General features: G+C 41.7%; 1 protein-coding gene across 10 annotated transcripts in view; it reads left to right on the top strand.

Moving 5' to 3' along the window:
- The window catches only part of PITPNM2 (phosphatidylinositol transfer protein membrane associated 2), a 371,894-nt gene that overhangs the window by 343,553 nt on the left and 11,797 nt on the right, over window positions 1-16,544 (top strand). For 7 of the 10 annotated variants that reach the window (XM_088449121.1, XM_088449120.1, XM_088449123.1 and 4 more), the window contains 7 exons: window positions 1,538-1,750; window positions 3,705-3,853; window positions 6,629-6,745; window positions 8,334-8,450; window positions 10,737-10,885; window positions 14,422-14,571; window positions 14,825-15,008. In XM_088449121.1, the coding sequence (XP_088305247.1) occupies window positions 1,538-1,750; window positions 3,705-3,853; window positions 6,629-6,745; window positions 8,334-8,450; window positions 10,737-10,885; window positions 14,422-14,571; window positions 14,825-15,008 (1,079 nt within the window). The remainder of the gene's footprint in view (window positions 1-1,537; window positions 1,751-3,704; window positions 3,854-6,628; window positions 6,746-8,333; window positions 8,451-10,736; window positions 10,886-14,421; window positions 14,572-14,824; window positions 15,009-16,544) is intronic. The other 3 variants (XM_088449128.1, XM_088449127.1, XM_088449124.1) reach the window with 2 other exon arrangements.

Here is a 16,544-nt window from a genome sequence, read left to right as displayed (position 1 = left end):
AGAGGACCCGCAGAGCTGCTTTACTTTCTCTAACTAGAGGACCCGCAGAGCTGCTTTACTTTCTGTAACTAGTGGACCCGCAGTGCTGCTTTACTTTCTGTAACTAGAGGATCCGCAGAGCTGCTTTACTTTCTGTAACTAGAGGACCCGCAGAGCTGCTTTACTTTCTGTAACTAGAGGACCTGCACAGCTGCTTGGGACCTGCAGAGCTGCTTTACTTTCCCTAACTAGAGGACCTGCAGAGCTGCTTTACTTTCCCTAACTAGAGGACCTGCAGAGCTGCTTTACTTTCCCTAACTAGAGGACCTGCAGAGCTGCTTTACTTTCTGTAACTAGAGGACCTGCAGAGCTGCTTTACTTTCTGTAACTAGAGGACCTTCAGAGCTGCTTTACATTCTTTTACTATAGGACCTACAAAGCTGCTCTAACTAGAAAATATGCAGAGCTGCACTACTTTCTTCATCTAGAAAACCTTCAGAGCTGCTTTATTTTCTCTAACTAGAGAACCTGCAGAGCTGCTGTACATATCCATCACTTTCCTATCCATCTGCATGAATCTTTTTTTATGTCCAAACAGCCGCATGCAGCAGATTAGAGGGAAGCTATCGGCAAAAAGCTTTTATGCACATTTTAGTTTTATCACATCCTGGAGCTATTTCTATAGATTCATCAATTGGCAACTGAACTTCTAATAGCAGCAAGCTTTTTTGGTGATAGTTACCCTTTACATGTTACTAGCCATGATAGGATGGTAAGTTCCTTGTAAGCCCACAAAATTATTTGCTTTCTGGGACCAACAATTCTGAAACAAAAAGTTGGGACACCCCAGGCACATTTATTAGCATGCCAGCAGAAAGAAACAACTATCATTGGTTTAATATGTCAGAGATAGAGATGTGAGGCAGAAAGCAAGCAGGGACGCTGACATTTATAATATTAAAGAGAGTTCTTCACTGATTGCATAACTCTCTATGTAAATAATATTGGAGCTAGAGCAAATGCCCTTTTTGAACTACCCTAAAACATATTGTGGTTTATATTTATTGCCTGATGCTACTCTCATAACAATTGTATCAGAAATCATTCTGATTGCAGTATTCTGTTCTGCTGCTTTGCACAATGAGTTGAAATACCCTCTGTTGAAGAGATCTCATCTAGCACTCCTAGTATGGAAGTTTTATTCTGCACCCAATGCACCCAAACCCCACTGGACTGCCCGTCACACCACAAACAATTGCTTGGAAGCCATTCCAGATGTGTAGAACAATTGTGGACTTATAAGGAACACATGCAATACTGGAACTATTGGCTGGGGGAATGAAAATGTGTCACATCTCTAGTTTGTCACTTTGTCTTCCAGCAAATGCATTTAAAATAGAAATTCGGGCATAAGCAACACACACTGCTGCAAGTAGTGTATGACAATAATCACTTTCTCATTAGTTATTACAGCCATGTCCTGCTGGAAAACAAAGTCAATGTGACATGGTTTTGCACGTGTTGTGGTGTTAATTGGTGTGTTTGCTTTGTTCCTTAGAAACAAAAAATCATCTTAACAATTCCAAAAAGCTAAGTCTTCTGTCACAGCTTGCTCTCCCATACAAACCTAACACAAAAACAAGCGCCCCCACAAAACACAGTCAGTACCATACTGAGCAGAGTCACATAGGAAGAATGCTAGAGGTGGGGGATTGGAAGCACAGCATCATCCCAGGCATCCAAGACTCGGACATCTCCAAAGGTATTCCAGGTAGAGAGGCTTCCATACTATTAACCCATCCAGTGGGCGGAATGGCATCATCTAACCCCTCTTCAGGCACATTTCTTTTGAGTCATCTTACTGCAAAAGCTATTGGTTTTAAGATGTGAAGATAGGGGATTTTTACATACTACTTCCAAATACATATCATGTTCTTTATTTTCCTTTTTTACTCTTGCTGTCATTTCAATATCTGAAATTAAAATTGTGGAAACCTCCAATCTCTTTTACTCTTTCCCCCTGTATTTTATATTTAAGATATCCATGTAAAGACACATTTATTTTTCAATGTGATGTAGTTAAATTATACCGTAAGGGAGGTAGTTATATAAGTTTTCCACCTTTTGCTTATTAAGCATGTATTTACATATAATTCTCTAACCAGCAATCTGGGTTTAATATTTCTGCCAGCTCCCCTCTTATGACAATATAGAATATGCTTCAGTAGAGATGTTAGCTATATGGGCATTACACTTGTAGTACTGCTCTATAATGGAGGGACAAATATGGTTTATTCCAAACTAAAACAACTGAGCTAATAATTAACTAATATTATGCCTGCAAAGTATACTTGCATCTCGGTACTATCACTTTACCAATGTCTGAATGAGAAGAAATAATCACCAAAAAGTAATACTTGAACGCTGACGCTTTTTTTCATGTCTTGTAGCAGTAAATATTGGTGGACAGCTTACTTATCACACTAATTCTGATGTTATGTATCACAGGTGGATAATTCTTCTTGTCACCACCCACTTCCCTTGTACCTAGACAATATTTTCTCTCAAACGATATTTAACTTCTCTTCCAAATTTAGAGTAGCTGAGTTCTTCCGAGACAGCAAGCGCTTCCAAAGGTTACCGTCTTCATAACTCTGCGGTGTGAAAATATGCACATTTCGCAGCTGTCAGGATTTGTATTGAGATGCCCACCGGCGGATTTGCAAATCCAAGCAACTGCGGTCAAGGTTCCAGATATGGGACTTCTGAGTAACCCTACAGTCACGCAGAATGGTGTGGGAACTGAGATACCTGAGCCATTTTGATTGTGAGATCGCAGTAGCAGGCAGGGAAACACCCTGAAAACATCCGCAAAACACCAGCATTTGAGTGTGTGCGTGTGTCCCCTGTTACTGCCCACAAATGGTCTCTACCCGCGTATCGATTTTCAAATGCATTCTCACTGCGACATTGATAATGAAACTTGACGCATGTGCAGATCACCGATAAATCGCTCAACTATTTAACCATCGACATTGCATCCATTTCTGAATCAGGCCCTAAATTTATGACCCAAGGAGACTGCACTGTACATCTTAAATCATTTAAGAATCATTATCCAGTGCTGAGACAATTACCCAGCACTAAATTAAAAGAGAAGTGAAAGTGTGAAAAATGCGCTTTTTGGTGGTGATTTCTCTGTAACAGTAGTGACTCTTTGGGTGATGTAATTAATTATATGGGTTGACAACAGAATTGCTTGTGACATTTATTGGAGATCTCAAAGATTTTCCTTAGTGCTTTTTGCATTATCATCTTATTCCTGAAACTAGACTGTTAGCATTAGTGGTTAGTCAGGTTTGCATGCAGAAACAAGATAATTAACACTAAGGGTACTACCGTGTATTGCTTTGGGTCTGCTTTGAAATGTCTCTAGTTTGGAAAACTGCGGGTGCATGTGAAGCATGTTTACAACATTGGATTTGCTTCCGGTTTTTTTACCATTTGCCTCATGTTTGTTTTTTTCATGAATATACAAATCTCAATCTTCTATCCTACCCACAATAAAGGCAGCCATTTTCTGGGCTCGATTAATATCAGTAATACAGTAATGGATCAGCCCAGAAATGTCCATCAACACACTTATTGACCACTGCTCTACATTTTATCACTCTATCATATTCTTTTTATAAGGCAAAAGAGGTAACCTACTTCTCCCTTGTTAGTTGCAGCAAAGTGGTGGGGTACGAAACGGATTGACTATGCCCTGTATTGTCCAGATGCCCTCACCGCGTTCCCCACGGTTGCTCTTCCTCACCTATTCCATGCCAGTTATTGGGAATCGACAGATGTTGTTTCCTTCCTATTAAGACAGGTAAACCATATGCTGGTGTTATTTAGGGGTTGGGTATGAAATACCAGCTGTCGGGATGCCTTTTGTCAAACCGCCGACAGCGGCATCCCGATGCTCGGAATCCCGACAGGGGTCGGGTAAGTAAACTAACCCTCCCCCTTTCTCCCCCCTAACCCTTATCCTCCTTTCTTACACCCTAAACCTAACCCTCCCCATTAGTGCCTAAACCTAACCGTCTCCCCTTGGTGCCTAGACCTAACCACCCCCCCTTAGTGCCTAACCCTACCCCCCTCCAAAGCCTAACCCTACCCCACTGTGGTGCCTAACCCTCGTCCCCCCCCCCCCCGCCCCGCTCGGCTAAGATGCCCCAGTGTACCTACGATCAAGATGGCGTCTGTCGATATTCTGGTGGCGGGATTTAAATAGGCGTCAGGATTTCAACGCCTATCTTTAGTCTCGGGTCGGGATTTCGACAGTCGGCATTCCGTCTGCCGGCAAACTGACTGCATCCCGTTATTTAGGGCTTCAGTTTTATGATGTTCCATTTGTTAAGTAACTAACTATATTTTTAACGTCCAGAAATAGTTTAGTTATCAGTAGGGCGTATTTTTACAGAATTTGTAAAAAAATTAAAACTTTGTTTCTCTTCATGTTTGTTTAAAAGGAAAATTAATTAATATGATTTAATTATGAATTAATAGCTATAGACTCCTGGGGAATAACGCCTCCCGTGATCAGTTTACTGAGTAACATTTTACATTGCTTATTTTATTAAACAGTGATTTCTGAGCAAGGCATGTCACGCATGGGAGCATTTTTCTTTCATACAGCAGCAATACAGTCTGTGAAACACAAAGCAAACAGATAGCATGCCTATTTATTTACTTCCACCAGCATCTTGTGTATGAACTGCAGAGGTCTCCCCTATTAGGAAACTAAAGATCCATGTACACTACACATATCAGTATGTTGTTAACCTATAAAAACTAAGAAGCTTGTTGACCCAGCTGCAATTGATCGCTCAACCTGAAAGTGTTTTCAATGACACCTTGGCAAGTATTGGCCATCAATCATTAATAGGTAGTCGGCACAATGGTTCTCAGAGACCAAACATACAATTTATTCGCAAAAAGAAAATAGACACAATTGTATAATTGGTGTAAAAGGTGCTGACGTATGCAATTTTGATGTCATAGGGCCAAATTCAATTCAGTGCGATGATGAATAGCCGTGGGAGGGAGCTCCCGCAACTATTCAATACACTGCGCTGTATACATGGTTCGAAATTGGTTAAGTCAGAGAATGCTGGTTCTCACCCAGGTTAAGTCACGGTAACCAGCATTCTCCGACTAAAGTGCCGGGTGCCGGTTGTTAGCGCCACGCTAAGCCGGCAAACAGCTGTGCGCCCCGCACTTTTGTCGAATTTCTCCTCGCATCCCCAGGGGTGTGTGAGAAGAAATCCTTTAGCCGCCCAAACAGCGCGGTGTATTGAATAGTTGAGGGAGCTCCCTCCCGCGGCTATTCATCATCATACTGAATTGAATTCGGCCCATAGTTAGGCTTGCCATACCATACCTTTAAACCGGGACACTCATGAATTAAACAGGTTCTGTGGCTGGCTGGCTGACTTCAAGCCTGCATTTTACCAGCCACAGAACCTGTGTAATTCATGAGTGTCAGTCACAGAACCTGTGTAATTCATGTGTCAGTCACAGAACCTGTGTAATTCATGTGTCAGTCACAGAACCTGTGTAATTCATGTGTCAGTCACGGAACCTTTGTAATTCATGTGTCAGTCACGGAACCTGTGTAATTCATGTGTCAGTCACAGAACCTGTGTAATTCATGTGTCAGTCACGGAACCTGTGCAATTCATGAGTGTCAGCCACAGAACCTGTGTAATTCATGAGTGTCAGCCACAGAACCTTTGTAATTCATGTGTCAGTCACAGAACCTGTGCAATTCATGAGTGTCAGCCACAGAACCTGTGCAATTCATGAGTGTCAGCCACAGAACCTGTGCAATTCATGAGTGTCAGCCACAGAACCTGTGCAATTCATGTGTCAGTCACAGAACCTGTGCAATTCATGAGTGTCAGCCACAGAACCTTTGTAATTCATGTGTCAGTCACAGAACCTGTGCAATTCATGAGTGTCAGCCACAGAACCTGTGCAATTCATGAGTGTCAGCCACAGAACCTGTGTAATTCATGTGTCAGCCACAGAACCTGTGTAATTCATGTGTCAGCCACAGAACCTGTGTAATTCATGTGTCAGCCACAGAACCTGTGTAATTCATGTGTCAGCCACAGAACCTGTGTAATTCATGTGTCAGCCACAGAACCTGTGTAATTCATGTGTCAGTCACAGAACCTGTGTAATTCATGTGTCAGCCACAGAACCTGTGTAATTCATGTGTCAGCCACAGAACCTGTGTAATTCATGTGTCAGCCACAGAACCTGTGTAATTCATGTGTCAGCCACAGAACCTGTGTAATTCATGTGTCAGCCACAGAACCTGTGTAATTCATGAGTGTCAGCCACAGAACCTGTGTAATTCATGTGTCAGCCACAGAACCTGTGTAATTCATGAGTGTCCCGGTTTAAAGGTAAGCCGTGTCATAGTTAACAATATGACAAACGCAATTACTGTTAATGTGTGTAACGTGTGACGTTAAATGCTGAATTAATAGTTGCTGATCCATTTTTTCAAAGTAAGTTGGAAACCGTTTAGTTAAGATAATTATAGCGATATGGTATTTTTTATATTTGTTAATCATGTTTATGTTAATTTTAGGTCATGAGACATGAAACTGCAAGTGTTTTGGAGTTGGTTGGAAAAGAGGTGTCTGTGTTCAGTCCATCTAAGCCAAGGGAGAAGTGGCTGAGGAAGCGAACACACGTGAAACTGCGGGTAACTTTAGCCAAAAGCACTTTATCAGTATTTACACAGGTCTCATCCTAGGCAATATAGTGCTTGGTCATTATAAGGTAGAGCTGATGGTTTACTCTTATCTTCTGAGTTACATGATATTAGAGAGAACTTTATTTAAGAAATGAAAGTGTTGGGTGGTGCTGTAATGCTAGAGAGACAAGTGTGCATAGCAGCCCCCCCCGAGTGTCACTGATAGAGCACATCTGCTGCTTTCTCATAGCAAAGTGCCTTCTGTCAGGCAACAATGAAACTACGGGTGCTAAGTATTTCCATATATGTTGTACTGTTGTGTATGATTACTTTGTGCTAATTTAAGTGATCCCAAATACATTTTTTTGTTCATTGATTATAAAGAATGTTATAAGTAATTTTGGAAATTCCTGATCTGTAAAAAATCGCCCATTGTGTGGCCTGTGCCTGTTACATAAGCTTTTGTTGACTACTCAATGTCAAGCAGACTACAAGATGAAAGGCAGTGGATTTTCATGCCAAAGAAATCTAGTTGATGCAACAACTCCCATACAAGAAGTAGGCGGCACTCCTCCAGACTTTGTAATCAGACAACAAGTGTTTAATAAGCCAACGTTTCATGGCCCCAACAGCCTTTTCATCAGGGTGCGAATGAAAGAAATCTAGTTGATTTTTGTAACTTGATAACTTGTGATCAGGGCGGATCAGTGTATATGGCTTATTTAGATATTAACTATCCATTTGAAACCGTATCCCACAATATGTTACACATTGGATTTGACACAAAGATGGTGTCGGCTCAGAAGAAGGGCTGGTAACCATCAGAGAGAGCCTCAGGGATCAGTCTTGTTCTGTTTAATGTATTCCCCAGTGACACCACTAGTGGTTTACAAAGGAAGACCTTTTTTTTTGTATACAATATAACTATTTGCAACAGAGTTTGAAACACAAGAATAGGTAAATCAAATGCATAATTACTTTGAGAAAAATAGAAGAATATGCTTAAGTATGTTATTCTTAAAGCCAACATCTCAGAATGTGAAATAATGCATTTGGCACACAGAAATCCAGAAGCAGAATTATTGGTAATATAGACAAGAAAGGAGGATGTTACCTAGAGCTCTAGTTACAGATGATATGAAGGTAAGCAAGCAATGGCATCGGGCAGGCAATGTAGAGGTATTCGTGGCAGGAGGAGGGGGTTATTTTGCCACTTTGTTAGTCACCGGTAAGACCTCACCTCATTGTGTACAGTCCTGGAGGTGTGATCTCCAGAAAGACATTAATAACCTTGAATTAATTCAGGAAATACTTAGAAATGAACTTGTACAGTTCAGAAGAGAGAAGGATTATACAGTATGTGATATAACAAAAATATTCATATGTATTGAATGAATTAATAGCATTGAGAAAGGCAGCAAATCAACCTATAACATATACACTGAGAAATAGGACAGACTAGGTGGGTTCTTTTCTGCTCTCAAAGTCTGATTTAGATACTGGGGTGTTAGAAATGACAGTAGGGGTCACATTGCCAAATTGACACTGTTAAATGATTGTTGTTAACCTGTGAACTCTTGTGCGTCCCACCTTTCAGAATGTTGCTGCCAACCACAGGATTAATGATGCTGTAGCCAATGAAGATGGACCTCAGGCGCTTAACGGAAGGTTTATGTATGGCCCACTGGACATGGTCACCCTCACAGGCGAAAAGGTTGGTTATGTTTGTCCTCTGTTTTATAATTGCTAAGTGAACTTAACTATTTGATCTTATATTTTTATCCTTAGTTTAAATTACTGTATTGCTTTTTACTACTATTGTTTTCAGCTTTTTTTTTTTTTTTTATTTACTTCTGTTTTATACTTAGGCCTTATCTTGCGATATGTCCTTATACTTCTGTATCACTCAATAAAAGTATATGTTAAAAGCACTTTGAAATAACTGTACATAACTCATAAGGATAAACCTGCTCAACATGTGATGTGCTATATAGGTAGCATTAGTAAAACAATGTAAACATATTTGGGAGAGTTTGACACACCTCCATATTGCTAAATATTCAAATAAACTATATATTTGGGAGAGTTTGACGCAGCTCCATATTGCTAAGTATGCAAATAAGCTACAGTGCTCTCCTCAGTGCTTGCTGTCCTATACTTCCTACTAGCTAGCATAAACAAAACTGTCTCTTCTAGTCTTCCCTATGACTGGTGGCAGCCTCATAACGCAAACCCAGCCAAATAATTTTCTTAAAATGAGTAGAGTAGTTTAATAACTATATATGTAGTAATTATTTAGTACTTTTATTTTTTTTTCCTATGTTATGAAAATATAATCTAAAATGTTTTTGTTTTCACTATGCTTCCACAAAAAAAGCTCTAATCTCCAGAAAAATTATAATTCAATAATATAGACTATTTATTCTTTTCGCTTTATTATTTCTCTTTATTTTCTTGACAAAATCTATTTTATAGTCATTTGTACATCTAATTGTTTACTATAAGATGAGTTGTAAGTGGCAGATGGCTTTAAGTTGAAACAGACTGGCCTGAGGAAAACGAGCTGTGGTGCTTACATTTCTAAAGGGGCCCATACATCAATTGCCCGATTCTCCAATTTGCCGATGATCAGCAAAAGTCAGCATGTTGGAAATCCTCGATTCACTGATTCCAATCATTTTTGGGTTGCAATTGGCGAATCGAGGATTTCCAACCTGTTGGATTTTGACAGGTTTTTTTTTTTTTTTTTTCTACAGCATCATCGGCAAAACGCAGAATCATATCGATTGGTGTATGGTCTCATACATACAAGGGCTCATATTGTCCGATACTTACCTGGTGCACTAATCTTGTTGTACATATATTCAGAACTGTATTATTCACTTTACCATTACCTTTAGAGAAAGGTTTTCTAATATAAAAATGGTACAGACCACACAGGGCCTGATTCAAAGATAGCTGTATTGGCGATGTTTACACAGTTGAGTGATACTCGGTAATTTGCGCCTGGGTCGCATTGCGCATGTTTCAACTTTTTCGTTCACAATGAGGATTTATTTGCAAAGTGATGACCGGGCAGGGACCATTTGTGGGCTGCAATGAGAGGTGGCAACTCAAATGCAGGCGTGTCCCAAGCATTTTCAGGAAGTGTCTTAGCATGTGACTGTTATCACATGAACTACGGTCTGGCCTCTCAGTTCCATTCTTTGCCACCTTTCGGTTACTCAGAAGTCCGATAATTGTCTTTGTACGCAGTGGCTTGGATTTCCAAAGCTGACTGTGGGATTCTCAATACAAATCCCGGCGGCTGCGACATTCGCATATTTCCACACAGCCGCTGTGTACAGATTTGCAGCTGCGGTGGCATCTCTGAATCAGGCCCATAGTTCATGCACCAACAAAATAAAATCACCGACATTTACATTACAAATAGTGTGGTTTCTGTATCAAGAAGCTCAGAGAGTGGAGAAGTTACCCATAGCACCCAATCAGCTTCTACCTATCAATCTATATAATGTACTTGATAATGTTAACTCAAAGCTGATTGGTTGCTATGGACAACTTCTCCACTAGTCTGCTTCACAGCTCTTTTCACTGCTTGATACATCAGCCCTAGTTGTTAGTATGATCGAGTCTAATGTGGAGCAGTGTTGATGTGATCTGAGCATCATGAGGACAGATTAAAAAGATTTTTGTTTACTTTGAGACCACCCTAACTCACCTTCCATTAGCTAGACCTATCCCACACCAATAGGTGCTGAGTCTGCTACCGGAAAACAACAAGGGGCCTCAAAAAATAAGGACAACAACTTTTTTTATTTTTTTAATTGAAGTGCATTTTTACTAGTTTTTGAGGTCATTCATTTTAACTTGTTGCTGTGTTAGTATACAAAAGCATATGCTAATATATTACAAACAACATTTAGTTGACTATATGTAGCACAAGTGGCATTATGCAGTCTTGTTTCTCACCTAAGCAAAACCTTTGCCTTCCTCCTAGGTTGATATTCATATTATGACCCAACCGCCATCTGGAGAATGGGTTTACTTTGATACTGAAATAACGAACAGCAGCGGCAGGATTTCTTACTTGATCCCTGAACATAGAAGACTTGGAGTTGGAGTGTATCCACTGAAAATGGTTGTCAGGTATTGTGACTTCATGCTGACTAATTAATTGTACATTTATTTTTGATTCAAGGGTAATGAAAAGCTTACATTTATCACAGACAGGACATTTAGTAATATTGTAGGAAACCATATCTGCTTAATTGCAACATGGCACCCAACCATATGGGAATTATAACACTAACACTTTTTTCTGCACACTTTAAATATGCTATGCCGAAAGTCATATACTGACCATTCTTAAGGCAGTATGAGTGTACCCCATGTCCTCACATCCCTATGACCAATATATGATTCTATAGTATGTCAAATTAACATAATGACTATTTCTATGCTACCTGAATAGGGCAGACACTAATTCTGCAGTCCCCACTAGTGGCCACTGTTATTAGACCAACACTGGAAAGTTTTCTTATTGATGGCACGAACAGTGTAAAAAATCAGTAAACTTAAAACTCCAGTGAAAGTGTTTCCCTGGTTGTCAAATGACCATAACATTGCCAACATGGTGCCTATAGCCGATACGGCAAAGTCATGTTTAGCTTTACTGCCATACTTCCCAGTGTCTATGTACTTTTCTACTGGACATAACCATTTTATTTTGTGTTGCATGATTACTTTATTATACTGGGTGAGCATTTTATTAGTTACACCTATGTTAATGTAAATATCTAATGCGCCAAACATGTGGCAGCAACTCAGTGCATAAAAGCATACAAACATGATCAAGAGGTTCAGTTGTTGTTCAGACAAGACACCAAAAGGGAGAAGAAATATTACATAAGTGACTGTGACCATGGAATGATTATTAGTGTTAGACAGGGTTGGTTTGAGTTTCTCAGAAACTTCTGATCTCCTGGGATTTTCATGCACAACAGTTTACAGAGAATTGCGCGCAAAACAGAAAACATCCTGTGAGCGGTGGATTTGCGAGTACAAACACCTTGTTAATGAGAGATTTCAGAGGAGAATGTTGAGGCTGGCTCATATAACTATGCATTACAACAGTTGTATACAGAAGAACATCTGTGAATGCGCAGTACGTCAAAGTTTGCAGTGGATGGGCAATAGCAGCAGCAGACCACTATGGGCTCCACTCCTGCGGGTTAAGAAGATGAAACATAGGGTGCAGAGTGTACAGACTCACCAAAGCTGGACGATTGGCAAGGTGTTGCCTGGTATGATGAATCCTCACTTCTGCTGCAACATGCATATGGCAGGCAAAAAAGACAAATTACAAGTGCACAACTCCAAATTACGAATTATAGACTATACATTTTGCAATAAAATTTAGCAATAAATAGAGGTTTTAGCATAATCATGCTGGGGTGGCTCAGCTGGGCTGGTTTGGGAGTGTCCTGCGCTCTGGATTTGAACCTCCATATGTTAGGGACCTACCCTAAGAGGTTACCGTGAAGTGGTGGGTAGGCCCATAAGCTTGGCCATGATTATGCTAAAACCTCTATTTATTGCAAAATTGTATTCTATATAATTAGTAATTTGGAGTTGTACACTTGTAATTTGTCTTTTTTCGTCTGCAATAATAGTCTCAACAAGTAGCACCTCCCATTATATATATTCAGGGTGTGCAGTCCTTTTCCATATATGCATATGGCAGGGTCAGAATTTGGCAATCTATAAATCCATGGAGCCATTCTACCTTGTGTCATTGGTTCTAGCTGATGTAATGGTGTGGGTGAATATTTTTTGGCACACATTGGGCCACTTAATACAAATTGAGCATCTTTAAATGGCCCAGCCTGAGTGTTTTTACCACACATATGCATCCCATCATTACAGTCTATCCATCTCAGCAGGCTAACGTGCCATGTCACAAAGCACACATCATCTCAAGGTGATTCTAGGTACCTGACAATGAGTTCAGTTTAGTTCTGTGGTCTCCACAGGGATCAGATCTCCATTAGAGATCTTGGGAAGTTGTGGAACTCTAGATTCACAGCATGAATGTGCAGCCAATAAAGCTGATGCTGTCATGTCATCATGGACCAGAATCTGTAAGGAATATTTCCAGCACCTTGCTAAATCCAGGCCACAAATAATTCACACTGTTGTGAACAAAGGGTGATATTTCCCAGAAGTGGAATGGTGTACTGGACCTAAATAAGTGGTCACTGGGCCTTATTCAGCGTGCATTGCTGGTCCGTAATCTCTGCAGGCGCCGGACCTGTACTGTGTATGTGCAGTACGGGTCCTGCGTGATCGCACACAGTCTGCTGCTATTTATGGGGGGAGGGGGTGGGGACAGCCTCCGTTTCCCGAAATGGAGGCATGCCTCCGCTGTTGGGAGGGAGGGAGGAGGCCAGGATCTCCGTCGGTTGACAGAGATTTCATGGCCCCTTTTTTGTATGTGCGGCGGCCGGCTTGCAAGACCCCATGGGTCACTTAGCCAATCGATGTTAGCGCAGATTATCCAAAACTGTGTCCTTGGACGCAGCTCGGATAAGTAATGCATGCAGGAGGCATGACGCCTCCTAATGTATTACCATAATTGCAAGGACGGAATTGCAAATCCATTTGTGGTGTAATGCTGGCCATACACTAGTACGACCAGCATAAGATAAGATTCATCTTAAGATTTCCCTTGAACTCCCCGGCAGCTCCCTGGCAGTCCCGTCCGCACGATTTGGTGCTTATGTTCATACTATCTCACGTACGATCATTCGCCCCGATGTATTGAGTGTCCCACTGTCAGAGCGGCGCCATTTGTTAAAAAAAAAATAGAGTGATGAGACTGAACCATCCCTGCATCTGTGTTTATTTATTAAAGACCGATGCGTGCATCACGGATCTCCCTCGCCCCTGCATGCATCAGTCTTTTTCTTTTTTTTTTTAACAAATGACGCCGGTCGGAAACGCACGATGCATCGCATGCGCAAATACCTGGCATGATATGCATACGATCACGATAGATATGATGATCTGCACATCTGATTATACAATATGTTTTAAGAGCTGCGGGAGCACCATCGGATCGTATTCCTACCTAAATGCTACACGATTTTCACACAATTCATGGTACGATGCGTCAAAAAATGGGGAAACGGCCCGAAATCGCGCTAGTGTGTGGCCAGCATTAGTTTTATTTAAACACTACTGTATACAAGATGGGTAATTGTTCTGTGTCATTTTTTCCCAGGGAATAAAGCATACTTCCCAATCATATTAATTTTGCCAGGACAGTCCCGATTGGAGGCCCTTGCCCTGCCGTCACGATCTGGACTGCATTGTTCCGATCTGACAGGCAGTTTACAGGTATTCACTGCTATGTAGAAGAGCGATGACTGGCGGCGCGGCCCAATCCTCTCCTTTTAAACGTTGGGCGGTATGATAAAGACTCACATGTACTTGTTGAATAAATGTCTCTGGTTTTATTGTAGATACATTTAGTGTTTAGGATACATATGTATGCAGTATAAGTGGCAGCTATACTAGCTCCATCACTTTAGAACATAGTGTTTGCACGAATGTTTTTGGGTACAGAAGTATATACAGTTACTCAAACATTTTTCACATTGCCGTATCATTTTTCTTTCTAGGGGAGACCATACATTTGCAGACAGCTACCTCCACGTGTTACCCAAATCAACGGAATTTGTAGTCTTCAGCATTGACGGATCGTTTGCTGCCAGTGTTTCTATCATGGGCAGCGACCCCAAAGTCCGAGCAGGAGCAGTGGATGTAGTGAGGTCTGTTCTACACTAACTGTAAAGGATTAAGGGAAGATGTATCAAACCTTCTATACTGTATAGTGCAAAAGTCCCATAGCAACCATTTTGCTTTTAGCTGCCATTTATCTAGCTAGAAGCTGATTGGTTGCTTGGGGCGACTTCTCCACTTGGCTGTTTCCCCACTCTTTAGAAGGTTTGATCAACTCCCGCTTAGTCAGCTATCCAGCGGTCTACTCCGTCCCCTTCTAATGTCTCATTCATGTTCCTCTAGGCACTGGCAGGATCTCGGCTACCTCATTATCTATGTCACAGGCAGACCTGACATGCAGAAGCAGAGGGTGGTGGCATGGCTCGCACAGCACAACTTTCCCCATGGCATAGTGTCATTCTGTGATGGATTGGTCCATGACCCTCTGCGACACAAAACTAACTTTCTGAAAAGCCTGATCCAAGATGTAAGATCTCTTCTGTACAGTAAATCAAATGCACTATCCAGTATAGGCCAAAACATGTCCTATTACTAACAAACATTATCATGTTCCTTCCTGTTTGTTGTTATTAATTTATTTAATTAACTTATAATGATCAGAACTGATTTCCAGTTGACAGTGCATGTCCTCAGGATCACCTTACAGGTCACTGAATCAGTGAAGGTAAGGACGGTGTGCAGTGTGTAGAGCCGGTCTGAGTACCCGAGCAGCTCTCCACTTTCTCCTGCTGTCACATCACTTGTTCAGGGGTGGGGGCGGCACAGGGCAGAAGTGACTTCTCTCTTGTAGTGTTGGCGGATTTGTGTTAGTGCTACACAGAATGCAGTGTATACATTAAATATAAGTTTAGTTTTTAACGAATGGGATATGACCAGAATTATCTCCCTTATTTTATTTGCATATCGCCCCCCAAAATGAAGGTTATTTTATTTGTCTGTGTGTTATTCATTATGGGACTGATTCAGAGTTGCACGCATGCTGTTCACAATTGCATTCGCACTGTGTGCAGGGAATGAAATGCTGGTACTCGCTGTATGCCAAGTTGCTTGCATCGATGTGACCACACCGCCCATTTCCATCCACTTGCAGAAATAACAGTCTTCATGATCAGTGTGCACTTGTATTAGCCCTACACATAGGCATAGCTATGTAGCGACTGTTACAGGCCCTGTAGCACTCCTGCACCCAGTTACGTTGCACCAAACAGAGATGTATGCAAACCCAGTGATTTACATACATCTCCCATGGTGTGATCTCTGCACATGTGCCGATGTCATTCTGCGAGATGGCTCTGCCTGATTGACAAGCTGTGGCTGGTGTTTGGTGGTGGAGTGGTGGCAGCAACAGGCAACGTTGCAGAATACTGTCTCTAACAGCGTGAATTCCCAGGACGCCCTGAGTAACCGCTTGGTTACTCAGATGACCGATGTTCACACAGTCTGCGTCTTCGGACACAGCAGCGGATCAGAGAAGCCGGCAGGAGGCGACGCCTATTTTGACATTAGCATATTATCTCACAGCTGCAGTATACAAAGATGTATCGATGCAGTGATTAGCATACATCTGTGACTTAGGCCCTTAGTCACTACTACTCAGTGCAGACGGGTACTCACCTCCTGAGCGGCTTCTCCTTTCTTAGCAGTGTGCTGCTGCAGGCACATATGCTTTCTTGGTTGTCTACGTCTTTCCTCACTAGATCCTCTCAGCATTGGTGAGGAGAGATGGAGAAGACTGGGACAGCAGATGTGCCTGCAGCAGCACACTGCTAAGAAAGGAGAAGCCATCCACAGAGCTCAGTAGGTGAGCACACGCCCGTACTGAGTAGTAGTCATTTAGTGTGGCTGGCAGAATTCAACTAGCAGGCCCTGCTGTGAGGTAGTACGGCAGGGGGCCATAACGTGGTCTAACTGAGGGGGAAGGGGTAATGTCCCATGGCCCCCCTCTTTCAGGGACAAAGGACTCATTGAGATGGCCGTCCTATCAGACTGGTATAGTGTGGGG

Source organism: Taudactylus pleione, unplaced genomic scaffold (genome assembly GCF_031769625.1).
Source record: "Taudactylus pleione unplaced genomic scaffold, aTauple2 ptg000479l, whole genome shotgun sequence".
NCBI classification, from domain to species: Eukaryota; Metazoa; Chordata; class Amphibia; order Anura; family Myobatrachidae; genus Taudactylus; species Taudactylus pleione.
This window is presented reverse-complemented; position numbering and strand designations above follow the sequence as displayed.